This window comes from Poromitra crassiceps (genome assembly GCF_964638095.1).
Source record: "Poromitra crassiceps genome assembly, chromosome: 2".
In the NCBI taxonomy this organism is placed as follows: domain Eukaryota; kingdom Metazoa; phylum Chordata; class Actinopteri; order Beryciformes; family Melamphaidae; genus Poromitra; species Poromitra crassiceps.
The window spans coordinates 120,887,102-120,904,093 of NC_139624.1; the positions used below are offsets into that span (position 1 = coordinate 120,887,102).

The following is a 16,992-nucleotide window of genomic DNA, read 5'->3' on the forward strand; positions in this document are numbered from 1 at the left end:
GTAGTTTTACACAAGGCCCATCCCCTCGCTGACTTTTCCTGCTCAGCAGCACTAATAATCACTAAAATAGCAAGCTCCCGCAGGCCGCACCCTGTTAGCGGGAGTACCGTTTTAAGCAAGCTAGCAAACTAGCCTGAAGCACAGGCTAGACACAGGCTAAACAGGATCAGGTCCCCGAAGCCTGAAGAATCTCATCCACGCAAAACCTCTCGAGGTGGGCAAAGTGAGACAGAACGAGCCCTTTTTTCTTTAGCTTCTGAAAGCGCCAATTTTAGCTAACACGGAGCTTCTGAATAACACGTCTCAGTCGCGGCTGGAAGAAACGGTAAGAGGCTATCCCTGGATTGAGCGGACGTGACGTAGTCACGCGGGTGGCCGCCTCAGCCCCAGGGGGTACCACGCCACCTACTGGTGGGTGGTCGGTTTAAATTAAAGGTCATTTTTTGGAGCAAAAATAACAGTCTTCCAGTGGGCTGCGTACACAGCGGATAAGGCACTAGAGTGAGAGGTCGAGTTCGAAATGAAGTAAAACCATACGTACGGCATCTAAAATCATAGGTCAGGGACTCCCATCCCTTACCGAGATCTACACCAATCGACTCAAGCAAAATTGTGAAAATATCCTCCGGGACTGCTCTCACCCTGCCAACTATCTTTTTAACTTTCTTTCTTCTTTTATGAGGTTGAGAAGCATCAAAAGCAGAACAGACAGGTTCTGTAACAGCACCTACCCCGAGGCTGTCCGTGCTCTCAACTCTTCATCTGCTGCAGGGATATTCATGTCTGATTTATTCTGTGACACACTGACAGCATTTAATTTTAATTTGATGGTATTTACCACAGCTGGTTGTGGTTCTGTAGCCTCCCTGTGGGAGTGTTGTATAATTTAGGTAATGTATTGGTGCTCTAAATTACCGGTATGTATTTTGTGCACTTTATGCATTTTATGTACTTATTTTTTACTTTTCAATTTTATGGTTGAATGTGTGCATTGCATGTGAGGGGGATTGTATGTCAACATGTCATGTTGTTTTGTGTGAGTTCACTAAACCAAATTCCTATCAACAATGTTGAATGGCAATAAAGTATTGAAACTTGAAACAATACAGTACAGTATGTGCCTAATTTTATATCTAGCATATTTGCGTAACATTACATATCCATAACTAAAGGAAAACAACCAAATCTAAAGGGAACTTCACTGTTGTACATATTAAGTATAATAAATCACTACAATTATGGGGGGGAAATTGCTTGGGCTGTAGGGCTGCTGGATGGGATTCGACCCAACAGAAACCCCCCAATTGTAATTGTAATATGTAATTAATAAATTACTGGCTGTCGTGGAGGGCGATGAGTTGTCTGTTAGCGGGGGAATGATGTCATATCGAAGGGTATATATTTTGCACCGGAAGCAGTATTCGGGAGTTCACGCTCCTGTCAGGTGACCTAGAGGAAGAGTAGACGGGGTGCACTTTCCCTGCACCGTCGTTCTGCTTTCTGTTGTCCGTATATTGTTTTATGTACTGTCTCGCGCCTACATGACACTACATGGCACTGGACACTATCGATTCCAACCGGCCTGGGTCGGCCGAGAGCCGCCGGCACGTCACCTGGACCCGAGCACACCTGCGAGCAAGGTAGGCTAACAACCTCTCACTCTCTCTCTCATGACAGCCTGCTTTGGTATTCTCCATGTTATCATATGCCAGCTAATCCCTAGACACGAGAGAATACGAGCCCGAAGGTGAATATTGACATTAGCTGGGCGCCGATCATTAACAAGCCCTAATTCACAAGCATGTCTCAGAAGACTTTACAGTCTATATACAGTCTACTGTATATGACCTATCATCATCATCATCATCATCAGTATATAAATGGGAGCTAGGGCTCTGTTTGTTTGTTTGTTTGTTTCTCTGTCTGTCTGTCTGTCTGTCCCATGTCCCACTGTGATGTCATACATCCCACTGTGACATCATCAGTGATGTCATAAATCCCACTGTGACATCATCAGTGATGTCATAAATCCCAGTGATGTGTGACAACATCAGTGATGTCATAAATCCGTGATCAGTGATGTCACAAAAAACAAGTGGGAGTCTGGCTTCAGACCCCCGTCTTCAGCCATGGACAGCTGAATGTTGCCAGCTCCAGGACATGTGATCCTGCATCCCTGAAGTATGCCATCAAGGAGCAGCCAGGGCGAGGTCGCGCAGCGGCCGAGCTACAGGGCCAGCTGGGCAAGCTGCAGGGCGGGCAAGGCCGCGTAGCGGGCGAGCCTAGGAATCGAGCGCACGTAGCGTGCGAGATCCCTAGTATGAAAAACAGCCAGAAAGTGCTTCTGGGAAAGTGTGAACTCGGCCGGAACAGCACCTGCCAAAGCTTCCCTCGTCAAAAATGTTGCTTACTTTGCAGAGCTAGCATTAGCAGCGGTAAAGTATTAGTATTGGTACCTGTCCGAAGCTTCCCTCGTCCATATGTTCTTCAGGTTGCAGAGCTAGCAGTAGCAGCAGTGTTAGCAGTAAAGTATTAGCAGTATCAGTATGGTACCTGTCCGAAGCTGCCCTTGCCGATGACCTTGAGGACCTCGTAGCGGTAGGTGATGTGGTCGTGAGGGACGTGGATGTAGGAGCCCTGGTCGTCATCGTAGCCGCTGTTGTTGGATCCGCCCATCACTCCTGAACGCTTCTTGGCATTTGGCCCAATGAAATACACTGGAGAGAGAGAAAGGGGCTTAAAGGACAGTTCACAGTTGACATATTTTCCCCCTTAACTCATTGAGTGCCAATGACGACAATCGTCGTCAATTCGAATACTAACGTAGAGTGCCAATGACGACGATTGTCGTCAATTGCGTTTTTTGACGGTGGGACGTGGATCAATGCCTAATACATCTCCTGTAAAATTTTGGGGCATGTTGAATGTGTATAACCTATTTTACCGACCCATTAGGTGGCGACAGTGCTCTCCAGATTAGAGAAAGTTGAGTAAAAACAGCAGAAAAAGCCGTGATGAAACCATTCTCATGAGAATGGTTTGGCTTTTCGCTGTCGCGCTGGGAGCCGGCGCACAACGGTGGGGGGCTCCGAAAATAGACTCTGGCTGCAGCACACTTTGAAACGCGCAGCAGAAAGCCCAGAAAGCCCAGAATCGGACGCAGCTTCATCCCAGCTCACAACCGAAACCCCAGAAACGAGCGAGCCCGATCCAGACTCCCCCGACGAGCGGCCGCCATCTGAACGTGGATCCGCAAGCAGCAGAGACTCGCCTGACAAGCAGCAGAGCGAGCAGAGCCACCAGAGACACATCCACGGAGGAGGAGTTTGCAGTAGAGGGGGGTGGGGGTGCTGTTATATTGAAGGAAATTACTGTTCAGATGTTTCAGGTCAGAAAATATTAGCTTCAGAGTCAGTGATTTGCTTGAAATGCTTCATTTCACAAAAGGCTCAATATCTCAGCTTCTAGATGGAAACGCCTGTTTTTGCTGTTTTTGACCTATCTTCTCCGGCTGATAACTAAAGAACGGAAAATGATATCAATAAACTTTTTTTTGCTGCTGATACAATAGAGTCTCATCGTTCTTTGTGCGTGTTTGGTGTTTACATAGTAATATCATACAATATTCTGTGGGCCTCGAGAAATCACTGAAAACGCTCTGAAACTCTGGCACTGGGAGCGTCCGTTCTCCAAAAGTTGCTGGCACTCAATGAGTTAAGGTCCAATTATACTCTACATTAAAGACGGAGAGGGACAGAGCCTTCTGTCAGTACTCTGCGTTCATTTCATGCCTATTTCTGTCCGTCCTCTGAAAGCTTACGGATACGCACGAAACAGAGCAGAACCACACACACACTCACACATTTGACTCTCTACTGCCCACTGGTGGATGTATTGCTTAACATGTTACCAACATGAAAGATGCATGGAAGTATGTGGGTAGTGACGATTACACCGTTTGAAATGGACGCATTTATTTTTGTATGAAAATAGAGTATAATTGGGCCTTTACCTGTAGTGCTATTTATTCATCCAGAGATGCCTGCCTTCTCTCCCGTACAATGGAACTCTTTTTAATATTTTTTCCCAGATTTTTTATCCCAGTTTTATCCCCCATTAGTGCTAATTTTAATTTATTTTATCCTGGTTTCTGCTCTACCCTCTGACGATCTGGGGAGAGCCGAAACTGGCTCCATGCTTCCTCCGAGACATGGGCAGTAGCTAGCCGCTTCTTTTTAACCTTGCTTGCAAGATGGATAACCTCGCGAGATCAAAAGAGATTATCTCGACGTAATCCATCTTGATATGCACAGGCAGTTAAGATGATTGGCTTAGAAACCCGAACCATGGCTGGCTCGTCGAATCAGCGGCAGTCTTAGGCGGGCTTTCTGTGTGACGCTACTGAGAAGCGTCTGGGCAAGTAGTGGGTAGTGGGTACATGGTCTTTGTAGTTCTTTTCACTCGTCAACATGGCTGCCGCCGTGGAAGCGAAAGCTAGCGAGGCTATCATAGATGCAGCAATAATTTCAGTTATTTCTCAACTGGACAGCATTTCCAAAATATCAAAACGTTTATTAATCCAATCCAATTATTAATCGCTCATGCGTTAGTTTGTGGAAATTCCCGTGCAATAATCAAAACTCTGGCCCCAGCCCACATTACTCTAGCCGGAGCACATGTTAGCCTACATTAGCTTCCACAAAACACACACACAAAGCTGCGCAAAAGCGCTTTACATTCTTATACGGAGATAGCGAGGCAGCATAGTAAATAAACACACGTGGCACTGCGCTCCGTTTTCATCAGTGAACTATTAATAGCGCAAGGGACGGCCACTCGTCAATTCGTTGCGCGTAGCCAAACACTCCTGGCTGCTGTTAGCCGCTAATTAGCAACAAACATTTCAACAGGCTCATACCCCCGAACCAGACCCCATATGTGTTTATTAGTCCTCCGGTCGCAAAGGTTACGTCAGAGGCATGGCGATCTGATTTGTTGAAGTTAACACGCACCAGCGGTGATAGACAGATGGGTGATCCAATCACCTGCCAAGTAGTTTGGAAAAAGTGCCCGCCTCCGTCAGCGGGTTGGATTACTGCATTCCCAGATGGACTGGTATAGTGAAACGTAATGTGAAGCTAAACCGTCCATCTGGCAGCATCAGGTTAGCTTCTTTTCACCTGACAGGGGAAGCTTCACCGGTAGGACATAGCACGTGGGAGGATCACGCTATTCCAACGAGTTCCCCTCCCTTCGAAAATGCGCTCCTAATGACCAGAGGAGGCACCACATTAGCAACCAGGATATTGCATGTTTTGGTGTGGGGTTCCTATATGAAGGAAACCCCCAGGGGGCACAGGGAGAACATGCAAACTCCACACAGAAAGGCCCTTTTGACGACCCCACCCGGGCGGTGGGCACTCGAGGACATGCGGACGGGCACGCACTCCTTCAGTGCTCACAGCGTCTCAGGTGGGAATCGAACCCAGGACCTTCTAGCTGTGAGGCGACAGCGCTTACCACTGCACCACCGTGCCCACCCCCCGTACAATGGAACTCAATGGCACTCTGCTTGTGGTGTTCCAGGTGCCATCTGCTAGCTGCTAGCTAGCTGCTACCAAACTACACCTGCTAGCAGCACCCCTTACATGCTGAGTTCCAGATGCTTCCATCTGGTCGGAGGTTTAGTCACCCAAAGACTAAGACCAACAGATTCAGGCTGTCCTTCGTTCCCTCTGCCATTAGGGCAAGTCCATGGTTTATGATGACAGTGCAGGTGATCTATCAGATCTATCCTGTGCTGTGTTACTGTATATATGATGTACTGTATGTATGATGTATTAATTTGTTGCCTATGTGTCATGTCACTGTCTGCAAAGCAAATTGCCCCTCTGGGACATTCAAGTTTTTGAACCTTGAACCTGAACCTTGAACCTACCGTAAATTCCGGACTATAAGCCGCGGCTTTTTCCCCGTTTTTTGGCCCTGCGGCTTATATCACGGTGCGGCTTATCTATGGATTTTTTCAGAAAAAAAATAAAATAATAAAATAAAAATCTCTCTTCTTTAGCACTCTTTCTAACTATAAATCCACTTCTGTTTTAATTTCCTCTCTTGCCCTCTTTTCACCACACCGCGGACACTGTGTGCACTGTAAAAAAAAACAAAGGTGGTGTTGTGTTATGTTGTTTTGTTTAAATGTTAATACGGTAAATGGGAGCTTCCTCAAACAGCCATCTCTTTCCCGACAATCCCCTCTGTGCATGAACCCTTACATATGGTAATTACGGTAAGCAAACGGCCACTCGGTGACCTCCAAAATCGATGGATTTTACAGGTTACACAGCTTCATCTGCACATTTTATGTGCATTGCTTTGCTGCTTGTTTTTTCGATTATTTTTTTGTAAAGCACCTTGAATTGCCTTTGTGTATGAAAGGTGCTATATAAATAAAATTTGACTTGACTTGACTTGACATCATTTGGCGGAAATCAACCGGTTACTCCTACCGGTTCAAAGTTCATTACAGTAGCAGACCGGAATCACAACAACAGGAGCAGCAGCAGCAAAGGGTCGTGCACTAACTCTCTCTCACTCACCATGGGGAAGAAACGCAGAAATGCACACGATGCAGCTTTCAAGTTGAAGGCAGTCAATCTTGCATTAAAAGACGGAAATCGAGCAGCAGCACGTAACCTTGGCATCAACGAGTCAATGGTGAGACGTTGGAAGGGGCAGCAGGAAGAACTGTCTCAATGCAAAAAGACCAAAAAGTCCTTCAGAGGTAATAAAAGCAGATGGCCCGAACTTGAAGATTCCCTTGAAGATTGGGTGTTGACACAGAGAGCAGACGGCCGAGGTGTTTCCACCGTGCAGATCCGACTGATGGCCAAAACAGTCGCCACCGAAATGAAAATTGAACATTTCAGAGGTGGCCCATCTTGGTGCTTCCGATTCATGAGACGAAAGGGACTGTCCGTCAGGGCGAGGACTACTGTGTGCCAACAACTCCCTCCCGACTACCAGGAGAAAATCACAAACTTCGGCGAATTCACACAAAGGAAGATCAAGGAATATTCCATCGAACCGGAGCAGATCATAAATATGGATGAAGTGCCTTTGACGTTCGACCTGCCACTCACTCGGACTGTTAACAAGAAAGGTGAATCGTCGATCACGTTGAGAACCACTGGGCACGAGAGAACGAATTTCACTTGTGTTCTCGGCTGCTCTGCATCTGGAGTAAAGCTGCCGCCAATGGTGATTTTTAAGCGGATCACAATGCCGAAAGAAAAAATTCCCAGCGGGATATGCCTCAAAGTCAACAAGAAAGGATGGATGATGGAGTGTGATGAAGGAGTGGCTGGCTGAGTGCTACGTCAAGCGCCCTGGAGGATTCTTTCGCCAAAAAAAAGCTCTGCTCGTTCTCGACAGCATGAGGGCTCATATAACAGATTCCGTGAAAGCAGCCATCAAGAGCACAAACTCAATTCCAGCTGTGATTCCTGGGGGCACAACGAAGCATCTGCAGCCACTTGACATCAGTGTCAATCGTGCGTTCAAAGTGGCACTACGCGTTCAGTGGGAGGCGTGGATGACGAGCGGCGATAAATCATTCACCAAAACTGGTCGCATGCGAAAAGCAACTTTCGCTCAAGTTTGCCAGTGGATCCTGACAGCGTGGAGGAGTGTGAAAACATCCACGATCACCAACGGGTTCCGAAAGGCTGGACTGCTGCGTGATGAAGAGGATGACGCCGCCACAGCTGAGGCCCTTCAGAGGCTGTTCGATTCCGACACCGACAGTGACGAAGAGGAGTTCGTTGGTTTTGAGAGTGACAACGAAGGAGAGAGGAGAGTGGTTGACGAAGCCACCCTGAACCTGTTCGTTTCCGACACTGAAGTTGAGGACTTTGGTGGTTTCAGTACGCAGGAAGAAGAGGAAGACGAGGATTAGTGACTTGACTTTGACTCTGGTTACAGCCGTTTGCTGCACCTTCACCTAAAAGATGAAGACAAGGATTAATGACTTTTCTGGTAGGCTCAGTACTGTTCACTGATTGTTTTATTATTGTTTTACAGTTATTTTGTTTACAGCCGTGACTGCACCTTATCCTTTTGAGGATTGTTTTATTATTGTTTTACAGTTATTTTGTTTACAGCCGTGACTGCACCTTATCCTTTTGAGGATTGTTTTATTATTATTATTATTGTTTTATTTTTTATATTTATTTTGTTGAAATGTTAATAAATGGGAGCTTCCCCAAACAGCCATCTCTTTCCCGACAATCCCCTCTGTGCACGAACCCTTACATATGGTAATTAAACATTAAAACACAATAAAAAAAATAAAAAAAAATAAAAAAAAACATTAAAACACCCGCGGCTTATAGTCCGGTGCGGCTTATATATGTAACAAACAGGCAATTTTGCTGCTGCGGCTTATACTCCGGTGCGCCTTATAGTGCGGAATTTACGGTAGTTTGGTCGAAAGAAAATAGTTCCTACATGAAACTACAATGTCTGTGCATTATCTGGAAAGAGACATTGCTGCTGAGTTTTTTTTTTGTTGTTGCATTTTGAGCACCACAAATCGAGTGCCATCCAGTTCCATTGTATTGAGCAAAGACAGACATCTCTATGGCCAATATCTCCAAAACTCAGCAACTCACACAAAACCATCTAGATCAGTGGTTTCCAAAACTGGGGTACGTGGAGGTACTACAGGGGGTACTTGAGAGAAAGGGGAAAATTAAAAAAATGTAAGAATAAATCATGAAAATAAATTAAACGTAAAAATAAATCTGCTCAGGAGGCAGTAATTGTTTCTTCTGCTGTAATGTTATATTCTTCAAAAGGTGGGTTCATTCATTGCATCATATGCTATAGTTTTCTCTTTCAGTTTTCTAAGCAACATGTTGTAGTCGGGTAAAGGGGATACTTGGATTCAGAAATCAGGGAAAGGGTGTACTGAAGCCAAAAGAGTTTGAGACCCACTGATCTAGATTGATAAATAGCACTACAGGTAAGAGGAAAAATATGTAATATATGTTTGAGGGTGAACTGTCCCTTTAAACTCACCTTCGGGGTAGCTGAAGATCTCATGATGTTCGAAGGAGGACAGTTTGGACATGAACTGCTTCATGGCCTGGTCGGGGGTGAGGGGGGCGGGCTTTGGCTTGCCGTCCACAGACTTGACAGATGCAGCACTGCCCTGCCGTCCGGGGGCGGAGTCAGAGGGCAGCTGGCGGTCAGGCTGAAGCAGAGCCGAGCGCGCGGCGAGTGGAGCTAGCCCGTTGGCGAGCGGAGCTAGCCCGTTGGCGAGCGAAGCTAGCCCGTTAGCGAGCGGAGCTAGCCCGTTGGGCTGCGCGGTCAGAAGCGGACGCTTGTTGGTGTTGTCCTCGTACAGCTGGGTGACGTGGACCTGGGACTGGCTCGTGACCTGGACCGCCTCCGACATGACGCCTCTGGATCCTCCCTGAGGGGACAACAAGGAAGAAGTTACCAGAGATACTTGATACACTTAGAGATAGCTCATTCCAGGCTCCACCGACAGCATGAAATGGAAGTAGCTCCTGAAAACGCAAAAAAGTGAAATCAGGTCCCAGAGTGGAATTCTTTGATAACGCTCCCTTTACCGTCACCGTGTAAACTTGCAAAACACAATTCTTGCCAAAACTGTGACGACACGGCTCTTCATGCATGGAAGACATTGAGCATTCACTAGCCTATCAATATAGCCTTAATGGCACAAAGTGAATTGCATTGACATTCAACAAACTATCATGACATCCAGGGCCGATTTTACCAACGGGCTTACCGGGGCTGAAGCCCCGGGGCCCGGGACATCAAGGGGCCCAAATCTTTTTTTTTTTTTTTTTTTTTTTTGGGCCATTTCAGGTACGAACAGACTTGAATACTGCTTGATTGATTTGTGCAATAATTGAATAACCATGTGTGTGTGCACTGTAATAATAACAGCAATAATAAATACTAAATAATAATAATAAAAGTGCTTGTTGTGACATCTCAGTGGCAATGTTTTCTTTCCAATCAGGCTGTTTATGAAAGAACATGATGGCTAAACCTACAGTTTGTGTTTATAAGTTAGAATGCTGACAGGAGAGCAGGTGGTGACATGAAAGTTAGTGAGAAAAGGAGAAGATACTGAATAATGACATCACAACAGTATAATCCTAATGTTGATTTAAAATGAGATATTCCTTTAAATACAGCTAAAAAAGGTTAAAAAAAAACACTCACATTTTTTTCGGCGCCGCCCTTCCGCTTGAGGGGGGGGCCCTGCAGAGATGAATAGCCCCAGCGCCCATGAAGTGTAAAATCGGCCCTGATGACATCAGAGTCTGATAACGAGGTGCTCAAAATACATAATGGGCGATAACTGTCTCTCCTTGTCTGTCTCTCCTCTCTGTCTCCTTAACTGTCTCTCTTCTCTGTCTCCTTGTCTGTCTCTCCTCTCTGTATCCCTATCTTTCTCTCTAAAGTCTGACCTATCTAAAAAAGGACAAAAGATAGGGCTATATCTTCCCAAAAGCGCCAATTTAGCGTTTGCGCCGTGTGCAATGCAAATTGGGGGTGCACACAAGCGCATGCCTGTGATAATTGTACTGGGCATTGGCTGCCACAAGCCAAAGCAGGCGTTTCAGCGCTAAAATGTGGGGATAGATGGCATTACCCTATTGTCAGCAGGGCTCAATTACTTTGCGCTAAGAGCTTTGAAAAGGACCTCTTACGCGCAAATACCTCTCTGCGCTGGGTTGCGCACCATAATCTCCATGCAGCGCAGCGCAGTGCAAGTAAAATCCCTTTTGGATATGTCATTAAGCACAGCCTTGTCATGCCAGGACATCAAATTATGCTGCTAAAATTGGGTATTAGCAGATAATTCAGTGAGGCAACTATAACTCACTGAGAAACTTTTATCACATTGCAAAGAGGGAAATGAATTGAGAAAACTTGTTGGACAATGACATAGGCTATTTACCTTCATAACCACCCGGAGGGTCGTTGGCACCACAGACGATCTGTCAATAAGCTCTCTCAAACACAGTCTCTTAGAAAAACGTATAATACCAACGATGTGGACCAACGTTGCTATTTTACAATTTCGGCTCGAAAAACGTAAAATATTAACGTTCCGAGTGGTTAGGGTGAGGATTAGAGTAGGGGGAGGGGTTAGAAACAGAAAATCTCGATAAAACACGCCCAAACCCCGCCCACCGCTGTAGACGCGTACGTTCTCATTTTACAATTTCTTAGCCGACATCGTAAAATAGCAACGTTTGTCCACAAACGTGCCTATTTTACGTTTTTTTTGGAGATCGGGTTGGCTCTCTCTGTCCTCGCACGAGTGAGTACACTCTATTACGCATGGAGAGAATTACAGCATATTGCCTCACGCAAACAGCCATTGCAAGACGGGAATCTGATTGGTTTTGATTGACGTAATGCCCAGCCTTGCCTGGCCATGCCTGTGAATAATTCTGGTAGTTAAGACCGGCCAAATCCCGGCATTTTGGGGCGCAGATGATTTTGGCACGCCTCTAATTTGCGCTTGCGGCACGTGCCGTGAACGTTTCCGCATCCCGGCCGAGAATTGCATCCCCAACATATTTCGGGGCTGTTTTAACTTAGAAATCAGGGAGGTCATGTCTACCAGACAATTATATCACTTTGAATCAGTTACATTTCTGTATAAATCATTACAAGTATGCTCCCGTGAGATGGGGATGCTTTTTTTTAATGCTGGGCGGGGGAGCAAAACTCGGCACAACACCTGGCGGACGGCGCAAGGCAGGTGCAAACAGGTGCGCAATCGCTATTAGGGGATAGCGCCTGTCGGAAGATAGAGCCCATAATGTTAAAGAGAGAAAGAAAATAAATCAACTGTCTCAAATCAGCTGAGTCTCTCTCTCTCTCTCTCTCTCTCTCTCTCTCTCTCTATTGCATTACGGTCATGAGAAGTAATTCATATGATGCCAAGCTTACATAAATAATTAAAACAATAGTTTAACAATGTAATGAATAATACAATAATATAGTCAACATAACAATGTCATTCTCTCTCTCTCTCTCTCTCTCTCTGTTTCTCTCTGTTGCCATGGCGACAGGACACCTGGCCGCCTTTGGTTTGGACAGCACAGGTGCGCACGCACGCGCACGCACGCACGCACGCACACACACACACACACACACACACACACACACACACACACACACACACACACACACACACACACACACACGGTTCAAAGAGTTGCTGTATACCACCTTTAGCAGCCCAGGCTGCTGTGTTTCTGTCTCTCACTATGTCCAAAACAGCGCAGTTTATGAATGTGTAGTAGGGCTGGGTGATATGAGCAAAATCTCACATCCCGATATAGGTCATTTCATATCCCGATAACGATATACATCACGATATAGCATATTTTCTGTAAATTGATAGTTTATATAAAATGACCATATGGCCATTTATTTATGTAGCGGGTAAACCAGTTAAAATTTTGACAATGTCAAACTCCACAAACTGGATACATGCATTCAGAATACAGATATGCATGGCTATTCTATACAACACAAACAAATGTATAATTAGTTGCAAGGTAGTAGAATGAAACATAAACTGAACCATACCAACAGCTCAATTTTTAAAGATTACATTAGAGCAAAACGGGTAGAATAAGTTATTTATAGTTCAGTCCAATTCTCTGTTTGTTTATAAAGGAACAAAAATGCTCCACTTCGGGATTTCCATGTTACCGGTTCAGTTCACTCAACAAAAATACTTCACTCCGGGATTTCCCGGTTATCCAACTCAACTCTCACCCAAGCTAGACGTTTGGTTGTCGGCTCCTCAATGGATTTCCTTGGGATGACGAGAGGACGAGAGATGTTTTGCCAGGTTTAACGTTACGAGGACACGCGCAAATATGGATCAAACGCGGACTTAACACAGCGCAAATGCCTGGGTAGACTAGGCGGACGGAGTGGAGGTAGCTGTCAGGCATCACTCCTCACGTCTCACACAAAAACGTTGTCGATCCTCCTGCAGACTAGCAGAGGAACATCTAGAATAATCAACATTAAACTAGATGTTCCTCTTAGTGTTACTATGTTAATTCTGTGTGGGAGGAGAATTAACAAGAGGAACATCTAGTTTAATCTTTGATTATTAAACTTGATGTTCCTCTTAGTGTTACGATGTTAATTCTGTTGGGTCTCATGGATTACTACTTTAATCTATTGTAAATTTAAAAAAAACACGCTTTTATTTTGAAGGCAAAATCACTCAACCGAAAGTGAAGTTGTAAGAAATTGTTGCTCATTTCACAGAGGCATTCTTGCGGTTTCCCCATCACACACGGAAGAACAACCAAAAACAACGAATGACAGCGTTTTCATGTGATGACTGACAGCTAGTTTGAGTGATGCCTGACAGCTAGTCTGCAGGAGGATCGACAACGTTTTTGTGTGAGACGTGAGGAGTGATGCCTGACAGCTAGTTTGAGTGATAAGTGAGGCAGGAGGAATGCCAACGTTTTTGTGTGAGACGTGAGGAGTGAGGACTGACGAGTGAGGACTGACGAGTGAGGACTGATGAATGACGAGTGACGCCGTATTGTGCGATGACTGACGCGTGAGGAGTGAAACAGTAATGCAAAGGATGACAGCGTTTTCGTTTGAGGACTGAAGGTGTTTCAGAGCACACTCGACATGGTTTACTATAGGAGACATGACAACTGACAACGCTTAGACTGAGGAACGATAGCCTATACTCGGATGAAATTCCGTCAAGGCATTCCTGAGATATCGCTTAACAAGCTTGAAAATGGCGTTCGAGAGGTCACAGTGACCTTGACCTTTGACCACCAAAATCGAATTAGTTCATCCTTGAGGCCAAGTCGATGTTTGAGGCAAATTTGATGAAATTCCGTCAAGGCATTCCTGAGATATCGCGTTAACATGCTTGGAAATGGTGTTTGAGAGGTCACAGTGACCTTGACCTTTGAGCTTTGACCACCAAAATCTAATCAGATCATTCTTGAGTCTAAGTGGATGTTTAAGGCAAATTTGATTGAATTCCCGTCAAGGCGTTCTTCAGATATCGCGTTAACGAACATCGTACGGACGGACATACGTATGTACGGACGGACAACCCGGATCCATAATGCCTCCGGCCTGGCTATCGCCGGCGGAGGCATAATAAAACGTTAAACAGCACGTCGTGGTCCGCCAGTTCTTCAGACATAACATTGGCGACGAGGATGAGATGGGACTGACCTTCTCACCGCCAGGACGCAGACTGAAAATAACGTTGGCAGCGGTAGCTAGCTTGATAGCTAACAGATAACACGTAGCCTACTGTGATAGAAAGCACAACACTCCCCAGAAATATTAGCGTTAAGTGTCTAGCTAATCTGCTGCCACAATTGAGCCTGTCTCTGTTGTGATAGTGTCAGGACCGATGTTAGACATGTGGATCTATTCGCGGGTAGTTGATGAAGCTGGGGTGTTGTGGAACTTGATGGCTGGGGCTGCACTGTTCGAGGTTTTGGGAACGGTTGCAGGGATTGCAGAGGTTGCTGGTTGCAGAAGTTGCAGAGCTTGGTATGATCCTTGACGTGGATTTATGAATCACTGGCGAGGACCTGCAGGAACAGGCCCTTATAGATGTGAATATGACATCACCTGTGTTATGACATCACCAGCGAACGGCATGAAAGACGCTATGAATCATGACATCATCAGTGATTGATGACATCATAGTAGGAATGACGACGTCAAAGTAGGAATGATGACGTCATCCTAACAGTACCCTCCCCTCAACGGACGTCACCTGGCGTCCAATGAGGCCATCAAGGATGGCATCTGGGAGACAAAAAATCTGCAGGTTCTGGTGGAGGTGCTCTCCCGCAGGTGGTTAGACGCAGGTGGTTAGGCCCCAAAGGGGGTGTAAGAGAGTGAGGTGCTCTTCAGCAGGTGGTTAGATGCAGGTGGTCAGACCCCAAAGGGGGTGTAGGACAGTGGAGGTGCTCCTCCCTAATACAGGATATCGAAGCCATAGATGGACCGATACGTAAATAGGACTTCCACCGGGTCCGGTGGGTCCTCTGGGGCCGGCCATCCCCGGGGCACGATCCAAACATGGGAGGCTGGGGACCATCAAAAGGGTCAAATGCCGCCGTCTCCGAAGGCAGAGCCACAGGGGGATCTGACTCAGCGAGGCCTGCCCTCCCGACCTGTAGTTTGGGGGGGTCACCCGCCGTCTCGTCCTTTAAACGCCTCTTATTTCTTCTTGCTCTTGACCGAGGGCTGACGACACTACGGGAACCTCCCAGCATGAAGCTGGAGCCTACGTGTTGGTCAAGGACAGGAATTGGCTGCTGCTGGGGTACGGGTTCAGACTCGACCAGGGGAAGGTCCACAGGTTGTGCCTCAGGTACGGGTTCAGACTCGGCGAGGGGCAGGTCCACAGATTGTGCCTCAGGTTGTGCCTCAGGGCCAGCAGACTCGGAGGCCCCCTGCGGGGGGACGGAGCCGATCTGCAGGCAGCGATTGAACCTCCCAATGAGACGATCGACGGTCCTCTCCAACTCGTTAACCCTCTTGGAGACACACTGCCACTCCTGGGTCCTGCAGGGAACGCTACCCAACCGTACAGATTCTTCGGCTGGACACGTAGTGTCTTGATCCACTGAGAGTACCACGGGCCGGCGAGCGGTGGGACCACTTACTGGACGCCGGGAGCAGGAGGAGAGGTAATGCCCGGCTCGACCACAGTACAGGCAGCTCCGGGTGTCCAAACGGCGCTGCCTCTCCTCTGGTGTGATGCGAACCCTGCCGGTCAGATCACGGTACAGATGGCTGCTGGGACTCAAATGTGGGTGCCCCTGCTCTGGAATGACGCGAACTCGCCCCCAGAATATGCCCTTAGCAGCAGGGGGCGGCCGAGAGGCAGAGCTAGAAGCAACGGCCGCTGTGGACGGGGGAGTCGCAGGTCTGGAAACCTCCGGAACGGCGGTGCGCTCGAAAGCTGGGGCAAGAGGGGCAGAAGGCTGCGGAATGGCACCCTGGGGGCCTAGCCCGTCGAGACGATCTAGCCGGCCAATCAAGAGGGCGTGCCGATCAGCGGCTTCCGAAGCCAGAGCCTGGATTGCTTTTTCCTGCTGGGCGTGCCGATCAGTGGCTTCGAAAACCAGAGCCTGGATTGCTTTTTCCTGGTGGGCAATCAGGCGTCTTGACTCGAGTGCGAGCTCAATTATCATTCGAAAGGCCTCCCTGATTGGCGGAGGTGTATCCGCTAGATCCAGTTCTGAGTGATTCATACTGTCAGGACCGATGTTAGACATGTGGATCTATTCGCGGGTAGTTGATGAAGCTGGGGTGTTGTGGAACTTGATGGCTGGGGCTGCACTGTTCGAGGTTTTGGGAACGGTTGCAGGGATTGCAGAGGTTGCTGGTTGCAGAAGTTGCAGAGCTTGGTATGATCCTTGACGTGGATTTATGAATCACTGGCGAGGACCTGCAGGAACAGGCCCTTATAGATGTGAATATGACATCACCTGTGTTATGACATCACCAGCGAACGGCATGAAAGACGCTATGAATCATGACATCATCAGTGATTGATGACATCATAGTAGGAATGACGACGTCAAAGTAGGAATGATGACGTCATCCTAACAGATAGTTTATCCATTATTAGTTGCCTGAAAACGAGCGCCTGCACCAGCGCCTTTCTGAAGCCACTGTTGAGTTTATTTTTAATCTGTACGATGATAGAGTATATGATCTGTATGTAATAACCTGTATGATGATACATTATGATCTGTATGTAATAACCTGTATGACACAGTATATGATCTGTATGTAATAACCTGTATGACACAGTATATGATCTGTATGTAATAACCTGTATGACACACTATATGATCTGTATGTAATAACCTGTATGACACACTATATGATCTG

At 46.7% G+C, this 16,992-nt stretch overlaps 1 protein-coding gene across 1 annotated transcript in view; it reads right to left on the reverse strand.

Annotated features, from left to right (window-relative positions):
* The window catches only part of LOC310795431 (dual specificity tyrosine-phosphorylation-regulated kinase 2-like), a gene marked incomplete at both ends in the record, with an annotated part of 109,907 nt that overhangs the window by 29,339 nt on the left and 63,576 nt on the right, over positions 1 to 16,992 (reverse strand). The window contains 2 exons of the mRNA XM_083657465.1: positions 2,554 to 2,717; positions 9,082 to 9,478. Coding sequence (XP_083513591.1) covers positions 2,554 to 2,717; positions 9,082 to 9,478 — 561 coding nt within the window. The remainder of the gene's footprint in view (positions 1 to 2,553; positions 2,718 to 9,081; positions 9,479 to 16,992) is intronic.